The sequence below is a fragment of the Prunus persica genome, chromosome G6, assembly GCF_000346465.2.
Source record: "Prunus persica cultivar Lovell chromosome G6, Prunus_persica_NCBIv2, whole genome shotgun sequence".
Lineage (NCBI taxonomy): Eukaryota > Viridiplantae > Streptophyta > Magnoliopsida > Rosales > Rosaceae > Prunus > Prunus persica.
This window is the reverse complement of record NC_034014.1, coordinates 16,183,085-16,201,849: the sequence shown is the minus strand read 5'-3', so window position 1 is coordinate 16,201,849 and position 18,765 is coordinate 16,183,085. Positions and strand designations below refer to the sequence as shown.

Below are 18,765 nucleotides of genomic sequence, written 5' to 3'. Positions count from 1 at the left end.
ACTATTTTTATATTGTTAATTTATGCCCTAAATAAGTTTTTTGGTAAATTAAGAACTGCAATTATTTTAAAACCACCTATTGAGGGCCTACTGTCAGATTCTTAAGAACACCATCCACTTTTCCGTTAGATTAAGGCCAAATTCGTAATTTTGCTGAAAATTAAGATTAATCCAAATTAGAAGTGGTGTTATGCGACGACGTCGAGGGCTGGGGCTGCGTTGTGTCGAAGAGAGACTAAGAAGGGAAGAGGTCGTGGCTGCTTTATGGTTGCTCTCGAATCCTAAAGCAATGGAGATTCCGGATCTAATCCTTTCTTGGCTTGTCTAATCCCAACACAAAGGTTAACAATAGAGGAAAAATGGATTTTCTTTATGCTGGCTTGCGAAAGATGCTGGCTTTTCTTGATTTTCAAACCCAGCCTCCATAGACCCATCATCCAAAGCATAAGGCTCGTTTTCAATTGGGTTTAGCCTAATCTTGAGACCTCGTCGGTTTTTGGGTTCTCCATGAATTGGATAGAAGCCACCGAATTCGGGGAGTGGAGTGGAGAGATTTGGGCGGCTGGGTCTGGTATTGGGAGCGGGGGAAGGGGAGTGTAAGGACAGAGAGATCAAAGGTGGAGGGTGGGGAAGATGGAAGAGGAAGGAGGGGAAGGCGAGGAAGAGGGGGGAGACAGAAGGGGAAGGATGGGGAAGGGAAGGGGGAGGTCGAGGTTGAGTCGATTATTTTAAGGGAGATTCACTATTATACCCAATATGGAGGCCCAAATTATAAAAATACCCCATATGAAATGGACTTTAGAAACACACCCAAAACCCATTTACAACATAACAAAAAAGCTTTTAACTTCTTATAAATTACAAAACTGCCATCAATTTCTTAAAACAAGTCCAACTCCAAAATCTCATAAAAATATCCAAAACACTTAATAGGGCATCAAAGTAATTTAATAATTAATATTAAATTCAATAAGGCCAGCTGTCATTTTTTGGGTTTGTTTATAGAAATTCAATTGTGTAGGGTTTATTTATAATATTAGTACTGGAAATGGGTATATCACTAAATATCTCTTATTTTAAATGCTAATTATTTTAAATGACGAATTTATCCTTAATTTTGACAAAAAATTGTTAAAAAGGTCCTCAATTGGCGATTTAAAAACAATTGAAGTCTTTAATTTATCGAAAAATTTGTTAAGGAGTTAAATTGAGAATATACAAATAATTCAGGGGGCAAACCGTAAAAAACCCTAAAATGAAAGAAGAAAAATGCACCTGAATGGTTTGATTTGGACCGATTCATTGTCCATAAAGAAGAAAACGACTTGACTAGTTTTCCTTACATCAGATTGGAAAAGTCTACAAAGTCAAGTTCACAAATTCTGGGACCTACCATTAGCGACAAATTTAGGAGAAAGTTAAACAATCTGACGATAAAGTCAATAAAGAATTTGAACAAAAAATTTAATGGAAAATTTGGTGCATCTTTTGGACACGTAAGTGATGTCAATTTGCTGACTTAATTATAAAATTAATTCTTCAGATCATAATATCGGTTCTGAAAATTCATGTTGACAACGAAGTCTCAGTCTGTGTCTAGTTAATTACATGGACCCAAAAGTCTCCGTCAACGCATTCGACCGGACTAGGACTTATTGTATCTCTCCTTTGAATCTTCTTATGGTAAAGTGAATTACATATGGGTGGAAAACTACTCCACAGAGAGAGAAGAAACACGTAAGAATTCATTTACACAATCCACCTTAAATTAAACAGAAATTCAGAATTAGAACTTCATACTGCATTGGAACCAATTTTCTGGAGTGCTGCAGAAGGAAAAAAAAACAAAGGAAGAGGAAGACAAGTTACACTGAGATCATTTTTCGATGGCTTGCATGGCATGCCTTCTTCTTGCCTTGGCATTTGTTGCTGCTGAAGCACAACAGATGCAGTCGAATATAAGCCGGGGCTCTTCATTAACACCAACCACCAACTCCACATGGCTGTCACGTTCTGGTCTATATGCCTTTGGATTTTACAGGCAAGGCAATGGCTATGCTGTTGGGATATTTCTTGCTGGAATTCCCGAAGAGACGGTCGTGTGGACTGCGAATCGAGATGATCCACCAGTCTCCAACAATGCCACCTTGCTCTTCACAAGTGACGGCCTTGCCTTGCCAACAGCAGAAGGCCAAAATTACTTGGCAAAATCTTCTGGCCCTGCTTCTTATGCTTCCATGCTTGATTCGGGTAATTTCGTACTGTACAATTCTGGTCGGGAAATAGTATGGCAGAGCTTTGATCATCCAACCGACACCCTTTTGCCCAGTCAACGCCTTTTATCAGGAGACGAACTTTTCTCTGCGAAATCAGAAGCTGATCACTCAACGGGGATTTTCCGTCTCAAAATGCAAAATGATGGAAACCTTGTTCAATACCCTGTAGATACTCCAGACACCAGTGTTTATTCTTTTTATTCATCTTTCACTGATGGTGAGGGAGAGAATGTGACACTTAATTTTGGTGCTGATGGCCATCTCTACTTGCTCAACAGGAATGGTTCGAATATTCGGAATATAACAGATGGAGGTCTTCCTACTGATGAAGGAAAACTTTATCTTATGAGAATTGATGTAGGTGGGATATTTCGTTTGTATTCACATGATTTGAAAAAGAGTGCAACTTGGTTAGTTGAGTGGGAGTCTTCCAAGGATGAGTGTGTCCCTAAAGGCCTATGCGGATTGAATAGCTATTGTGTCTCAATTGATCTACAGGCTGACTGTAGATGTCTTCCGGGATTCGAATCTGTCAGCCAGGGAAATCAGACATCCGGGTGCGAGAGGAATTTTGTTGCGGATGCGTGCAAAAACAGGAATGAGAATTTCACTTACACCATGGAAGAGCTGGAAAGCACAACATGGGAAGATGTTTCGTATATGAGTTCGAGATTATCTGACAAAGACGCTTGCATACAAGGCTGTCTGGAGGATTGTAACTGTGAAGCTGCGCTTTTTGACGGTACAAACTGCAGAAAGCAGAGGCTTCCTTTGAGATATGGTAGAAGAGACATCGGAACTTCAAACATAGCTCTCATCAAGGTAGGTGTACCTACAAAACCAGGTACAGAACCTAGAATTGTTCAACCAGGAAGCAAGAAAAAAGGTAGAACTGACATCCTGATTATTGGTCTTTCATTTACTGCTTTTGGATCCATTTTGTTGGTGATTTCCGTGATTGTGTTGTGGAAACACAATGTCTGGGCATATAAAAGAATGAGAGCTGTGAATGGTGACCTTGAATTGAATGAGAGTGTGGCACTGCGACGATATGCTTATGAAGAGCTAGAAAAGATGACTAATAATTTCAAGGAAGAGCTTGGTAGAGGAGCCTCGTCAACAGTTTATAAAGGGCTGATTTTGGGTAGCCAAAAACCAGTTGCTGTCAAAAGACTAGAGAAAGTTGCAGCTGAAGGGGAAACAGAATTTCAGACTGAGATCAGAGTTATTGGGAGAACCCATCACAAGAATCTAGTCCGTTTACTTGGGTATTGCCTTGACGGAGCTAAAAAGCTTTTGGTGTATGAGTACATGAGCAACGGCTCACTTGCAGATGTGCTCTTCACCCGTGAAAGGCAACCATTTTGGGAAGAAAGAATGGGCATTGCTCGTAACATAGCGCGGGGGTTTCTTTATCTCCATGAAGAGTGTGATACACAGATCATCCATTGTGACATAAAGCCTCAAAATATACTACTAGATGAGTTCATGTGCCCGAAAATCTCCGACTTTGGATTGGCAAAGCTGCTTAAGGCAGACCAAACTAGAACCACTACTGGAATCAGAGGAACCAAGGGGTACGTTGCACCGGAGTGGCATAGGAAAATGCCGATAACGGTTAAAGCAGATGTTTACAGCTTCGGAATTGTGCTGTTGGAGATCATATGTTGTCGAAGGAACGTGGATTGGAGTCTTCCTGAGGAGGAGGCTATTTTGGATGAATTGGCCTCCCATTGTTTTGAGAAGGGTGAACTTGGCAAATTAGCGGGTGATGAAGAGATAGAGAGAAGGCAATTTGAAAGGATGATTAAAGTGGGACTTTGGTGCATCCAGGATGAGCCATCGCTCCGTCCCTCTATGAAGAAAGTTCTGCTGATGCTGGAAGGGACCGTGGACATCCCAACCCCTCCCAGTCCAAGTTCTTTTTTCAGTGCCATTTAAATGAATGCCTGTGTCTCAAGAGTGAAGTGGCTCTGGTTCCAAATTCCTATCTGATGCTGATATGCTTGTTGTTTTCCTTTTCTATGATATTATTGTAGTTTGGCTTCCTCTTGTAATCTATATTTCTTTCATCCATTTTACTTTGAAGAGAGGTTGGTTGTTTTGGATATGAGGGAATTTGGCTTTATTTCAAATTTTCTGTGATTCCCTTGACGAGTGCACCTTTTGGCTTTATTTTAAGCTTTCTGCTTTTGAGTGCTTTTGTCTTGATGTGCATGTGAATTATTTGGTGTTTTTTGTTCAGTTTGTCAGGAGCACTGGTGCAATAGCACCTGAACGTGTATATAGGAAAGAACTCTTCGAAGTGAGAAGTGTTGGCGACTTCTTATGTAGTTAGGACTTTGATTTGGTTACTTATTTATTTGGCTAGTCTTATTATAATTGAGATTTATTTTCTATTATAATTTAGTTCTATTTTTTATGTTATTTAGGGTTAACACATCTTTATACTTCTTCATAAATACCTCTACATTGGAGAAGAATACACATATGGGCATAACTGAATATTTGCCTAACTTTGTTTAACTTGGTATCAGAGCCAGGTTCTCTTGTGACTTGTGCTTGAATTCTCTTTGCAAATGATATGTTTATTGACGTATCCCCATTACCTTGAAGTATGAAAATATTGCTTATTTCTTGGCTCCGATGACCCATTCTTTTCAGGGGGAGATGACAGGACCCGCCCCGAATCCCTCGAAATCTGTGACGAATTCTGTGGTTTTTCCAACATCCAACCGATGCCGGGCCCACTTGTTAACATCCTAATCTCTCTTCCAAATCAAAGGAGGAGACGGTCGAGACTTTCTGTTGAAATTTCGGCAGAGTCTCCCCTAAAAAACAGACTTAACCAAAATTTTCAACTTGTTAAAATGCAGTTTAAAATGTCCAAACCTCAGCATGCACAGTCATAAGTAGTTGTAAAGACTTCAACAATCATTCATCAATCTAAAACAGGTTTCCGCCCCGTCACAACCACAAACCAAATTAAAGTCCAAAAATATGGTATATCTTGCGGCTGCACTTGGGTGAGAGCCCAGGCTCCCTACGTACCCTTACTGAGGGATCAAGTGATAAGTGCATTATTTCCTATATTTTTATACATCTTATATTTGATTTTTATAGGGAAAGTTAATTAAAAAGAGCATTATTACATTACTTTCCTTATTTTCAGCTATTCTGCACTCTTGGAAGGATTTCGACTGCAAAATTGACTTTTCGAATGAATTTTAGATTAAGGCTAATTGGAAAAGAAAGTTAAGACATTGAAGATCATTGTGTCAAAGTTTCATAATTTTCTACCAAGCCAAATGCTCCAGACTTGCAAGTCAAGATAGCTTAAGTTAAAATCCCGCCAGAACTGCACTGTTGTGGAAGATTGAAGATTTGAAGACCTTTCGTATTTTTCCTAGTGGCGTGTAATATATTCTAGGAAAGCTTAGACATAAAGCTACGTTTCTCATATTTTTCCAGAATTTTCTAGGAAGTGGAATGATCCCAAAACATGCATGCAAGTTGGCTGACATGTTTCCAAGTCAAAGAATGATTCTTTCCTAGTTTGTTTTCTTAGGGGGGTGTATTCCATTAGGATTCTAGAGCGTTTAAAAAGATTTTGTTTAAGTGCTAGCTTTCATAGAACTTGATGGAACTTTATAATTCGTATAGAACTTGATAGACTTTTAGAAGACTTCTGTATAATTTTTTTAATAAACTTTCTTAAGCTTTCATAGAACTTGATAGGCTTTTATTCTAGACTTATGTAGACAGTATATTTCATTTTATCCCCATCCTTGTCATTTAAAGAAAGAAACTTGAAATTTTTCAATCAAATTTGTTTTTGTTACCCAAAGCAAAAACAAAAAGTACTTGTTTGCGATGGAAGAACATATGCACAGTTCAAAATGAAAAGAATAATCCAAGAATGCTGTGTCAAATATGCACAGTACTTTTTGTATCCACAGTACCTATTTGACGTGAATGCTGTTTCAAATATGCACAGTACTTTTCGTATGCACAGTACCTATTTGACCATGAATGCTGTGTCAAATATGCATAGTACTTTTCGTATGCATAGTACCTGTTTGCACAGTACTTTCAATGTTGTCAACGTATATAGTAACATTGATGTATATAAAAAAGATGAAATAAAAAATCAAATTCATAACATCTTTTCCTTTAACAACATGAAATAAAATTATGTCTAACAAAAAGCAAAATTCATAAGAAATATAGTGACAAATGTATTACAAATTTGAAAGAAAAGTTTAAGAAAATATTTAACGTTCATTCATTATCCTTGATTCTCATTGTTGTCATTGTACCAAGCATCTCTCCATATATCCAAAGCTATACCAACTCTCCATTCATTAGCATTCCATCGTTGCTGTTCTTGTGTTTGGAAAACTAGTTCAGGATCCCTTTCATTAGCTGGTAACGATGAAGATGAAGAAGATTCGTCCTCCAATTCAACAGGAAATTCGTCAGATCTAACACTATCTCTGTTTGTGTCGCATATGGGAATGGAGGTGCATACTTGAAAATTGTAAATCGTGACTTAAATATACCAAATATCCTCTCAATGACATTCCTCAAGGACGAATGACGAAGATTGAACAACTCAACTTCATTTGCAGGTGTACGACCTTGACCACCAAACTCTTGGAGATGATATCGAACACCTTGAAATGGAGCCAAAAATTGGCGTCGATTTGGAAATCCACAATCCACTAAGAAAAATTTACCTGATAATAGATTACATATATGTTAGTATCCAATGTATGAGCTAATGTAAACTATAAGAAAAATTTGAAAATTTAAAAATACCTTGTGGCACTTTAAGTCCATTCCTCCTTGTTAAAGCATCTTGTAGTACTCTTGAATCATGAGCTGAGCCCTCCCACCCTTACAAGCTGCTAATACATTTTGTGATATCGTACTGTGATGATTACGATAGCTACTTACGTTGCGTCTCGTTACCATTGCTGGAATATGTGTGCCGTCAATAGCTCCGATACAATCCTGAAATAAACCCAAAAGTTTAAAAGATATTATTAAACATAAAAAAATTGAATAAAACAAGTTGCACCAGATAACACATTTACCTTAAAGTATGGGTAAAACCTTGTACTTTCCCTTATTTTTGCCGGTACTGCGGATCCAGGCTTGGCTAGCATCTCCGGTGCTATTGTGTTCAAGGCCTTTAAAACTTTGTTAAAATTTTTACTAGCAGTGAAGTGCGATTGGCCAAATGTATTACGTACTAGACAATATCTATTATTTTGACCCACAATAAGCAAAAAGGTCGCAACCATTTCTTCTACACAAATGAATCTTATATCTTGTAAGAGTGTTTTTTCTCTAATAATACTGCATAACTTTTGAAACACATCAGGATACATTCTATACCTTTCTCGGAAATGCTCTGGATCGTCATTCAATACATGTTGTATATAATTATATCCCTTCATAGTAATTGGTCGCCGAGTTAATGGATGTTCAATTTCTTCACTATGCATCATAATCTCATTCAATGCATAAGCTACTACTTGAATCGCCATTAATAAATTCTAAATTGTTTCATAAATTTCTTCATCCTCCTGACTTTCATCATCAAAGACAAAGTCCTCTATTCCAACATATCTATCTTCCGCCCTAAAAGTTCTTCCATCAGTATCATCATCCAATCCTAATGAGTTTCTTCCAATAGCAGTTGCATTCCCAATTACAATTTGCAGATCCTCGTAGTCCTCACAAGTTTTTGTTTGAATACTTGTGTCTTTTGAGTGGGACTATAACAAAAACAATAATAAAAAAATAATTATTTAACAGATTATGTATTCAAGTTACCAAACGAAATTATTTAAAGAAAATTTAATAACCTAACCTTAAAGTAGTCTTTCCAAACTTCTTCAGGAGCAGTGAATTTCTTTGTGGTTGGATCTCACCCAAACCCAAAGCTGTGACGGAGAAGCTGTGAGTATTTCTGGTATTCTCTTTTAAAGTACTTCAGCCGACTCTGGTATTGAGAATAGGTTTTGTGACACCTAAGTTTTTCATTAATCTTGGGGAGTAGTTTGGTTTCTACAGTTGCCTTGCTTAGCATTCCATTAGCATCACGCCATCCATGGCTTGTAGCATCAACCATGAGTTGCAACAACATTCTACTCTCTTCCACAGTCCAAGCATTATAATCTTGTTTGCTCTTCCCTTTTCCATTTACTTGTTGTGTATTTTCAGACTCCATTTGAGTGCAGCTATGAATTTTATCATGTCAATCACAAAATACAGCATAAAAAATAAACAAAAAATGTACATCATCAACCATAGATTAAACATGACACATCTTATGTTGAATGGAAAAAGGACACAGTAGGAATTTGCAGATTTGGCGTCCGAACTCTGATTGGGGTGTATGATTTGAAAAGGGAATGATGCCATGAGTCAAACTCACGGCTTTGCCGTGACATATGGTGGATTTTAGGCTTTTGAGGTCGTTTAGGCTTCCAAAACAGCATTTAAAAGTTAAAATTTTTGGATTTTCATTTTTTTAATGTTCATTTATATTTGTCTCAGTTTTTTTGTTTGATTATAGAAAGCTTGTCAATTATTTCAATTTTCTATCTAGTCATATATAGATATTTCAGAAGAAAAAGTAGTAACAAGCATAAACCCTAGTAACAAGCATAAACCTATTAACAAGGAAAACACGATGAAGAAAAAATGGAAAAAGAAAACCCAACAAGGTATATCAAAGAAAAAATAGGGAGCATACCTTCACAGATGGAGGAAGGAAGTTGTTCGTCTTCGCAGAGAGAAAAGCTAGGGCAACAAAAAAACATCTGATGAAATACTTGGGAGGGAGGTTGGATTTATTTTGGTATTTGTTATTTAGAACTCTCCCCTTTAAACCTACGAAAATTTATCACTTAATGAAATCCTTCCAAATATATGACCTTTTGAATACACCTAGATTTGATTCAACTTTTTTATAATCCTAATTGAATACACCCATATTTGAATGGACTCTTTAAAAGTTCATATAAGTCCGAACTGAATACACCCAGACTTGTAAAACCTCTTTTAAAGTTTGAATACATCCAAATTGAATACATCCAGATTTTTAAAATCTTTTTAAACGCTTTATAATCCTAATTGAGGTCCCTTAATTGTTTGGAATTTTATTTTGCTTTAGGAGAGTTTTTCCATACCTTTTTAGAGTAGGGTTAGTTGTTTACACTATATAAGGTCACCCTAAGCTCTCTCTAGGGACGATCATCTTTTCCACTATATTTTTCCACCAACTTTCGTACACCCAAAGAAATATAGAGCCAAGAATTTGCTGCTGCACTACTTTAGGAGCTTTCGAAGGTGTTTCTGTGGAGAATCCAGCGATCAAATCCATCGGCCAAATCGGTTTTATGACAACAATTCTCTTGTTTCACTTTTCTTTTGTCATGACCTAATTTTCCTTGCTAGGGCTACGATGTAGCCTAACCATGAATACTTAATTTTTATAGTTATTTTAATTTTTGATTATTATTCCATGTTGAGTATTTGTTACTGTTCTTAATGCTTTGAATACCTGGGCAATATTTAATTGATTTGATGATCAAAGCGGAGACTGAGAGGAGATATTTGGTGTTTGCTTCTCGTAATAAATACCATGTCTTGAATGAGTGTCCGAGAGGGACTAACTGGACTCATGCAGGTTCTCATAGAACTTAATAGGTTCTTGATTTTCTAAATCCTTTGCTTGAGAGAGAATGAGTTGTTAATTAGGAATACTATTGGTTGAGCCCGAGAGGGGATATCAAATGAATTAGGAAAAACCAACTGTCAGCATGGGTAGTAATTATGGTTAATTGGCTATAAGAATTAAGTGGAATTGGTTATGGTGAAATCAGATGCTCTAGTGCCTCATCAACTTGATTTTCCATCATTAATTAAATTGCTATTTTTCATAATTGCTTTTGTTTACTTAAGTCAATCAATCTTTTTAATCAACTGTTCAAATAAAATTTTGAATTAATCATAATTGGTAGTTAATAGAAAATTATAGTCTTTGTGGGAACAACACTCTACTTATTTCTATATTACTTGTGCGGATTGTGCGCTTGCAATAATTTCACAACAAGTTTTTGGCACCGTTGCCGGGGACTGTTTTATTTTCTATTAATATCAATATATTTTAATTCAGAGTTTAATTAGAATTTTTATTTTTATTTTCAGGTACGTTGGATTTTTCCGACACCCCCATCTATGGCGGATGAAGCTAAAAGAGCAGTAAGGGAATTTGCCACCCCAATGGCAACTCCCTTAGTGATCTGATGTGCTGCTATCACCATGCTGCAGAATTCATCCGTATAAGTGGGACTCGTTCTTTAAAAAAAAAAACTTCAAATGATAGGGAAACTGAAAAAAAAAAAAAATGGAGTGAGAAAATACATTTGGCTTGCAAAGAAAGTTTTCTTCGTTATCAAATTTTGGAGACGAAGACGAGGAAGAATGTAAAAGAGAGGGAAAGTGAGAATCAGACACGCAGCTTTTCGGAAATGAGAGGGAAATTGAGAGAAAACTGAAAATTTTAGAGAGAACGTAAAAGTTTAGGTCAGGTGACGAAAAAGTTTATGTAGTGTCCCAAAGATCAATTACTCTTTCATTTAATTAAAAGATTAGGGTGCGTAAATCTTTGGAAATCATTTGGTAAGTCAAGGTATAGGAAATGATTTCCTGGCACATGGGAAAAAAAAGGGGAAAATGAAACCTTCCACTCAAATTGAGTTTTATTTTCCCTTCCCATGGGAAACCAAGGCCAACATTAAATGCAATTTTTATATAACCAAATTGTCCCTAAGAACAATTTAGACTTAGAATTTTATCCAACAACAAAGACTTTTCTTATTTTTTTTATAAATTATTTATTTCAAATTTCCAACTGGAGTATTTCCTTGTTACTTCCACGTCATTACCATGACGAGTTCATAATTTCCTATCTTTTTAGCTAGTCTTACTTACTTTTTATGCATAGTTCCCTGCTTTTTTCTATCATTTACTTTGTTTTTGTGTTTTGTAGGTCAATTGAGCACAAAAGTGAAAATGGAGCCGATTTAGGGCATTGGTGCAATCAATAAAGTGAGAAGAAGGCCGGTGCGTGTGAAAGAAGCATTAAAGATTGAATCTTGGAAGGTGGCGTGCATAGAAAGTATCAAGAACCTATCTTGATGATCAAGAAACCTACTCTTGGAGCCTTGAAGATTAAAAAGACGTTCTTGCTGCATTCTTGAAGTTGGAATAAGAAGAAAGACTCATTATGGAAGTATCTTTGATGAATCTTTGTCAAAGTGCCTTGTCATCATCCAAGTGATCAAGCAAGCCTATATGGCTGATCACATGACCTAGGCGGACATTTTTGGAGTCGGTTACAAGTTACATTAGTCAGTCATGCAATTAGGAGAGTTAGTTATCACAAGAAGAGGAAAACAAATTGGATTTGGATTTCTAATTGCAAGCTAGTTGGGCTAAGGAGTGCAACTTATAATTCCAATTGGAATAGGAAAGCTATGTGGTGTTTTAATCACGACCTTTGATGCAAAACTACCTCACTGAAGTGTACAAATCTCAGCCATTCAAAATGCAGCTGTAACCCTAAATGATTTAATCCTAGCCCTTCATTCCATTCGTTCAATCCAAAGTATTAAATATCAGTCGTTTCAGAAATATCGAGGGTCCAAAACTCGTAAATTTCAACTGAAATATCGGTAAAAATGTAATAAAATTCATGGAAATCATTTGGAAAATATTGAAATTTTGAATGAAACTTTGACACATGTTTATTTAATCAATTATCTACTAATTTAACAAAACAAATTTATAAAACTTACTTTCATGGTGGGATTGTGTGATTAAGATTACATATAATGTTTGTCAATAAACTTCGTTACTTACAGAATATGCTCACTTATTGTTTAAGTTTAGTAATTTTTTTTTATGAATGAATAAGAGAAATTTTGAAATTTTTGGAGAAAATAATAAGACATTAAGTATTTAAAAACGTAACCAAATAAGAATATTATTTTGGGGGTTGAATATTTGGAAGAAAAATGTATTTTTTATTTATTTATGGATTGTGAGAAAATATAAACCCATAGGAGCATGTTAAATTTCGATATAAACACTAATTTCATTTAAGTTTATTTATTTTTATGAATAAAAAAGAGATCAAATATTTTTAAAATATAAACAAAATAATAATATTACTTTGCCCTTTAGTATATTTGTGCGAAAGATGTATTTTTATATGGAGTAAGAGAAATTGAGAAATTGTGGGAAAAAATTGAATGAGAGGACCAAGTTATTAGTGAGGCTTTTGTCTTTTGAAAGTTTATTTATTTATTTATGAGAATAAGATTTCATTCATAAACCAAAAGGGCATACAAAAAAAGGGGCATGAGTATGCTAGGTTTAGGATTCTTAGAATTGGATTTCCTTGCCAAATGTACACTTTTATGTAATTTGTAATAACCCGATCCTAAATTAATATTTAATTAATAAAATAATCACATAAAAGACAATTTTACCCCGAGAATATTTTAATGGGTTAAAAGTTGACGTTTTGTTCGGGAAAGAATTTGGGAATTTTGGGGGCACCGTTGGGTTGAGCACGTCGAGATGAGTCCACAGACACGTAGTGGGCTCAAATCGAAGTTGTAATGAAGAAGTTATGATCTACAGAAGCCTAGTGGCATAACCGTAATTTTCTCAAAAGGGTTTTTAAAAATATGAAATCTCTCTCTCTCTCTCTCTCTCTCTCTCTCTCTCTCCCCAGTCTTCTCCTTCACACGACACCCCCCTCCCCCAAACAGTCTGCCGGTTGGTTTTGTGGTTGTAGTGGCCACCTCCGGCTGCCATCGAAGCTGGGGCTAGTCCCAAAATGACCGGCTAGCTCCCCTCTACTCATCCCGCCCCACAGCCACCCCAGCCACCACCGTCTGTGGCCGGAATGAGCTCGATTTTGGCCGATTTTTACCCAGATTTTTCGGAGCTTGTTCGGACGTTGCTAGCTACCAAATTTTGCGATAGAGGCATGCTTTTTCATCCTCTGAGTGTGTTCTAGCTGCTGGTTGGGTCATTTAGGATCAATTTCTGCGTTTTGGTTGTCAATTAAGCAATTGAAGTTTTGGCCAGTTTCGGCCCTTGATTTTGACCATCTCCGTCCACTTTTTGGAGTTGGTCCAAGAACAAAGTTGCTCCATTCATTGTCCTGATCATGTAGGTTTAGGTCTTGACTGGCGGTTTGGAGATTTTCCTATCTCCGGAATCGCTTTGGTCCTAAAATGATCCTCATGTCGTCCCAAGCACAACGGTATGCTCGGATTTCATTTTGGTTACCGTTTGATTGTCGATTAGATATAGCATATTAGGTGATATCCGGGTTTGATTTGTTCGGACCGTTGGATTGATCTGATTTTCAAATATATTGATCTAGGCACTTCTAGGATCATACAGGAATTCGCAGGCCAAGAATCGGAGTCCTTGATACTCCGGTTCAATAATTTAAAGTATAGATAAACGATAACCGTCCGATAGTGCGATCGTGAGTGATCCGATCATTCGATTCAGACCAAACTTGCCGGACAAGTATAGTAAACCTTGTTGAACTAGTAGGAACTCTCGTTTTAGAAATCGGAGGTCGTGGGCCCTGCGGGCCCGGTTGACCCAATTTAGAAAGTTTGACCCTCGGTTGACCGTGAGTCTTCCAAAGTAGTTTCACCCTTCGAGAAGTGCTAGAACGACCGTGTAAACGAGGCTTGATTGTTTATGAACTATTTTGTTTATGTTTAGATTGTGAGTTTAGGTTAATGTTTTGAGATATTTTTGGGTCTTATTATGATATTTGAAGTTTATCTTGTCATTCATTTATTTATTATTATTGTGAGTATTATTAAATTTTATGATTGGGTAATACTGGATTAGGTGATTAGTTAATCGCTTTTTTTTTCTAAAGGTATTATACTATGTTTGGTTGTGTAAAGTTGGGAACGGCTTATTAACTGGATTTTGGTGTGGACAAGAAATGTCACATCCCGGATCTGCTCCGCCGTAGCACGATATTGTCCGCTTTGGCCCCCTTGCCCTGACGGTTTTGTTTCTGGGAACTCACGAGCAACTTCTCAGTGGGTCACCCATCCTGGGATTGTTCTAGCCCAAACTCGGTTAACTTCGGAGTTCCCATGACTCCGAAGCCAATGAGCTCCCAAAATGCTTCATGCTAGATAGAGGTGGGCATGTACATATAAGGCACATCATCCCCTCTCCGTTGGTCGATGTGGGATGTTACAAGAAATTAATTAAATATTTTATTATATGCTTATATTTAATATATATACTCAGTGGCTTGAGGTTGATGAATTATGAATGCTAGTACTTAATAGTATGTGGTACAATTTAAATATAGTTGGGAACTGAATTTTTTTTTGGGAAATATGCTGATATAATCACCTTTCACAAGTGGTGTTCTGAAATGATCAGGTTACAAATTGTGTTCTGATATAATCACTTGTGGATAAGAAATGACCAAACTGCCCTCCATATAAAAGCAGATGTAGCAACCCTTTGCCACCCCTTTTCTGAAAGGGAACTTGTCTGAACTCCTAAAACTCTCTCTCCTCTATGTTGGAAGGTTGGCAAAAATTAGGGGAACTCCAGGTTGCGAGACATGTTGCCACTGAGCAATCCAGTTCGCAACCCATCCATCGTCATAACCCAGATGTCCTCAAATTTGGGACCCTAGTCTGGGCGCAGCGAAGCCGGAAGGCACGGCCTCCATTGTTGACCTCCAGATCGAGGTGACTGCTGCGAGTCCACAGAGAAGCGAAAGTGGCGACTTCCGGCATCGTTGTGAATGGATGTGAGTTGTGATATTGGTTTGGTAGTGTATGTGTATTATGAAATCGTTCAGCCCCTTTTCACCACAGAGGGCATAAAAGCTTAAATTTTCAGTTTGAAGGAGTTATGATATGTTAAAATTCATAGTTTGTGATATTATCTGCAGTGGGATCTGTCTGGTGAACTTGAATTTTGTTTAAAATTGACCGAATGCGTGTATAAAGTAGTGCAATGTGTTTGATAATGGTGAAAATAACAGCACACAGAAAAATCATATGTTAACTTTGTCTGGCCTAAAAATTTGTAAATACGGCTAGTGTTAGGCTCAATTTAGATGCTAATGTGGGGAATTTATTGGCATTATGGGTTTGTTTTGGTAAGAAGTATAGTTTGTGTGTTTTGGTTTCGAATTTGGTAATTGAGCTTGTACTACATTATACGTTTTCTATCACAACCTGATCCTTTTGTTGAAGGTGTTTACATTTGTGCAAAAGCCTTGGAGGGTTAGAGGGTTCATATTTCTGCCATTGTATGTGTATGTTAGTTTGTTAATAACTTGGAACCCACAGATATGTACAAAATCAGAGAAAAAACAAAAAGGAATAAAAGTTCCTTGTTGAAGCAGCTAAAATTTGAGTTTGAAGATTTGAGGATTTAGAAGATGATATGTGTAGTGGAATGATTGTTGTGTATGTTTTTATTCATCAATTTTTTCTGTTTAATTGTTATGAATCGGTGTAGTCATTATTTATGTTATTTGCAGAAATGGATACAGTTGGAATTTTGGTATGCTACAATGGAAGTTGGGTTAAGAAGGATAACATTGAGAGTTATGAAGGTGGGGAGGCTAAAGGCATAATAGTGTCACGGAACGTAACGTTTTCTGACCTTGTTCATCGCATTTATAAGATCATGGATGCAGAGCCCACGAAATATAGTGTCACATTGAAGTATTCAGTTCCTGTATCCGCATCTGTCAGTAAGCACATAAGGGTTGAAGACAATGATGATGTTCAATATTTTCTCAAGTACAACACAGATGTTATGGCCTCTAAAGTAACCCCTTTAGTAGCAAGCTTGAAAAATATCGAAGGTCATGGTATTGAAGGGTGCAATGGCATTGTAAGCGTTGAGAGTAGCAATGCTCCTGCTACCTTTGTTGTGGAACGAAGAAATGTGGTAATTTCGGACAATGAAACTGAAAATGGTGGGAATGGTTTTAATTGGAGTGATTGGGTTCAAGAAGTTCATTTTGAAAGCGGTGAAAACATAGTTGTTGATTTGTATCAACCTAGCAATGAGGAGGAACCGTACTCTGCACCAATTGTGCATCCTCATGAGGACAGCAATGTGGAACCCTCCACTATGCAGTGTAGACAGGTGCAATCTGAACCTCCCCGGCAATCAAGTTCGAGTGAAATGCATACAATTCGAGTTGATTCGAAGCATGGTGAGAGTGTGGAATATATTGGTTATGGTGGAGGCCTTTCGTGCATAAATTGGGAAGCAAATTTGAAGGTTGGCCGAGTTTATCCAAATAAGATTGCTCTTTTAAAAACCATCAGTTTAGCAGCAATTAGAGGCCACTTTTGGTTCAGAACAGTCCAATCTGGGAAGCGTCGGTTGTGTGTTCGCTGTTGGCAGGTGCCTTGCCCTTGGAAAGTTCGGGCATATAAAGTTGGATTACATGAGTTTAAGGTTGTTAAATACGATCCACTTCATGAATGTGATCTGAGGTTTGTAAGTAGTCACCATCCTCAAGCTACGGCCGAATTGGTGTCTGACTGTGTTAAATGGAGATTTCAGGATTCGCGCAGCATTTATACTGCAGCTGATATAAAGACAGATGTGAAAAAAAAAATTTGGTGTCAGCATAAGCTACTCTACAGCTTGGAGAAGCCGAGAGTTAGCTTTCAAAACAATGAGAGGGTCTGCAGAAGAGTCGTATTCCCTTCTCCCTTCCTATTGTTATGAATTGGAGCGTACAAATCCGGGAACTTTGACATACATTCAGACTGATGCAGCCGACCACTTCTTATATTTTTTATGTCAATTGGTGCATGCATACGAGGATTTAAGTCGTCAATGCGGCCCGTGATTGCTGTTGATGCTACCCATTTGAAGTGCAAGTATAAAGGTGTTTTGTTTGTTGCGACCGCATTTGACGGAAATCGCAACATATATCCTGTTGCCTTTGGGATTGGAGATTTGGAGACGGATGCAGCATGGGAGTGGTTTTTGAGAAAATTACATTGTGCAATTGGTGATTGCTCGAATCTTGTTGTCATATCTGATCGCAATGTTAGCATACAACATGGGTTGCGTAGAGTTTTTCCTGGGGCAAGCCATGGATTTGCTTTTATCACTTGAAGGGCAATATGAAAGCCTCATTTCACTTGAAGCAACGGGATCCGATATTGGGGTATTTTGTAAGGGCAGCGAAGTCTTATCGTCTAGCGGAGTTCAATCGTCACTTCTCGATGATAAACAATGAGCGAGTGCGAACTTATCTACTACGTGCAGGCATCCAGAAGTGGTCTCGGGCCCACTGTGATGGACGACGATATAATGTGATGACAACGAATATTGTGGAGTCCATTAATTCAGTTCTTCGTTTTGCAAGGATGCTTCCGGTGCTACACTTGATCGATGAAATCACAAATCTACTTCTCACTTGGTTTAATCAACGTCGAGATTTAGCAATGAAATGTCATTCTACATTGTGCCCTGATTTGGGTGAACAGAAGTTAAGGAAGAGGTTAGATGCTGCGTCAAGGATGAATGTGGTCAAAATCAATGATGTCGAGTATAATGTTCTGGATGGTGATTTGAATGGTCTGGTGCACTTGGCAAACCGTAGTTGTACGTGCAGGAAGTTTGACTTGGAGCAACTCCCGTGCAAGCATGCTATTGCGGTATGTCGGCACTTGAAATTGAACCCCTACTCCTTTGCGTCTTCTTATTATACACGAGCTACATGGGCAGCTGCATATGCTGAATCTATTTATTCTGTTCCACCTAAAGGCACATGGGTTATTCCCGAACATTTGAACAATGTCAAAATCCTTCCTCTTGTTTGTAAGGTTATGCTGGGCCGTCGCAAAATGCAAAGAATACCTTCCAAAGGAGAGGACTCCCGGCAAAAATAATGCTCAAGGTGTGGTGTGAAGGGCCACTACCGAAATACATGCAAACAATCTGTCCCTCTCAAGAACTGAAGTGTCAATTTGCGCAGATTTTACAGTTGTTCAGTTTGTACCTCAGTTGTCATCAACTGTGAAGTTCATGAATAGGTTCGGTGGTGCTGCAGGGATGGAAGTCCGTCAACTAAATGGTCATGTGAAGAATATGGAACAAGGTAACAAGTTCCTTGCAATGAGAGCCTATTATTAGTACAAATTGGTGAACATACAGTTCCACCTGTGAAAAGGAAACCAGCTGTTATTTAACAGTGTTCCACTGGCCAATGTGTCTTACAGATTAGCATTTCTATTCGTTTCTGATGTACCTTTTATTTTCATTTAAATTGTATTCGATTTGGTGTTGTGAAATGTGATTGTAGTCACGTTGGCATCACTTGGTTTCCTTTCCTACACACGTTATGTAT

The 18,765-nt window shown here is 37.6% G+C and overlaps 2 protein-coding genes across 2 annotated transcripts; both read left to right on the top strand.

The window, feature by feature from the left end:
* LOC109949525 (G-type lectin S-receptor-like serine/threonine-protein kinase LECRK3) lies at positions 1,699-4,498 on the top strand. The gene has a single exon (XM_020565330.1). The coding sequence runs from the start codon at positions 1,887-1,889 to the stop codon at positions 4,215-4,217; it is 2,331 nt and encodes a 776-aa protein (XP_020420919.1). The 5' UTR covers positions 1,699-1,886; the 3' UTR covers positions 4,218-4,498.
* Positions 17,244-18,551, top strand: LOC109949677. The gene is made up of 3 exons (XM_020565770.1): positions 17,244-17,459; positions 17,531-18,236; positions 18,394-18,551. Exons 1-3 carry the CDS (start codon positions 17,244-17,246, stop codon positions 18,549-18,551), a joined length of 1,080 nt encoding a protein of 359 aa, XP_020421359.1.

Coding starts and splice junctions, on each gene's coding strand:
- LOC109949525 (XM_020565330.1), top strand. CDS start 1,887: ATGGCTTGCATGGCATGCCTTCTTCTTGCCTTGGCATTTGTTGCTGCT.
- LOC109949677 (XM_020565770.1), top strand. CDS start 17,244: ATGCGGCCCGTGATTGCTGTTGATGCTACCCATTTGAAGTGCAAGTAT. Junction 17,460..17,530: donor TTGTCATATCTGATCGCAAT/GTTAGCATACAA, acceptor TATCACTTGAAG/GGCAATATGAAAGCCTCATT. Junction 18,237..18,393: donor CAAAATCCTTCCTCTTGTTT/GTAAGGTTATGC, acceptor CAATTTGCGCAG/ATTTTACAGTTGTTCAGTTT.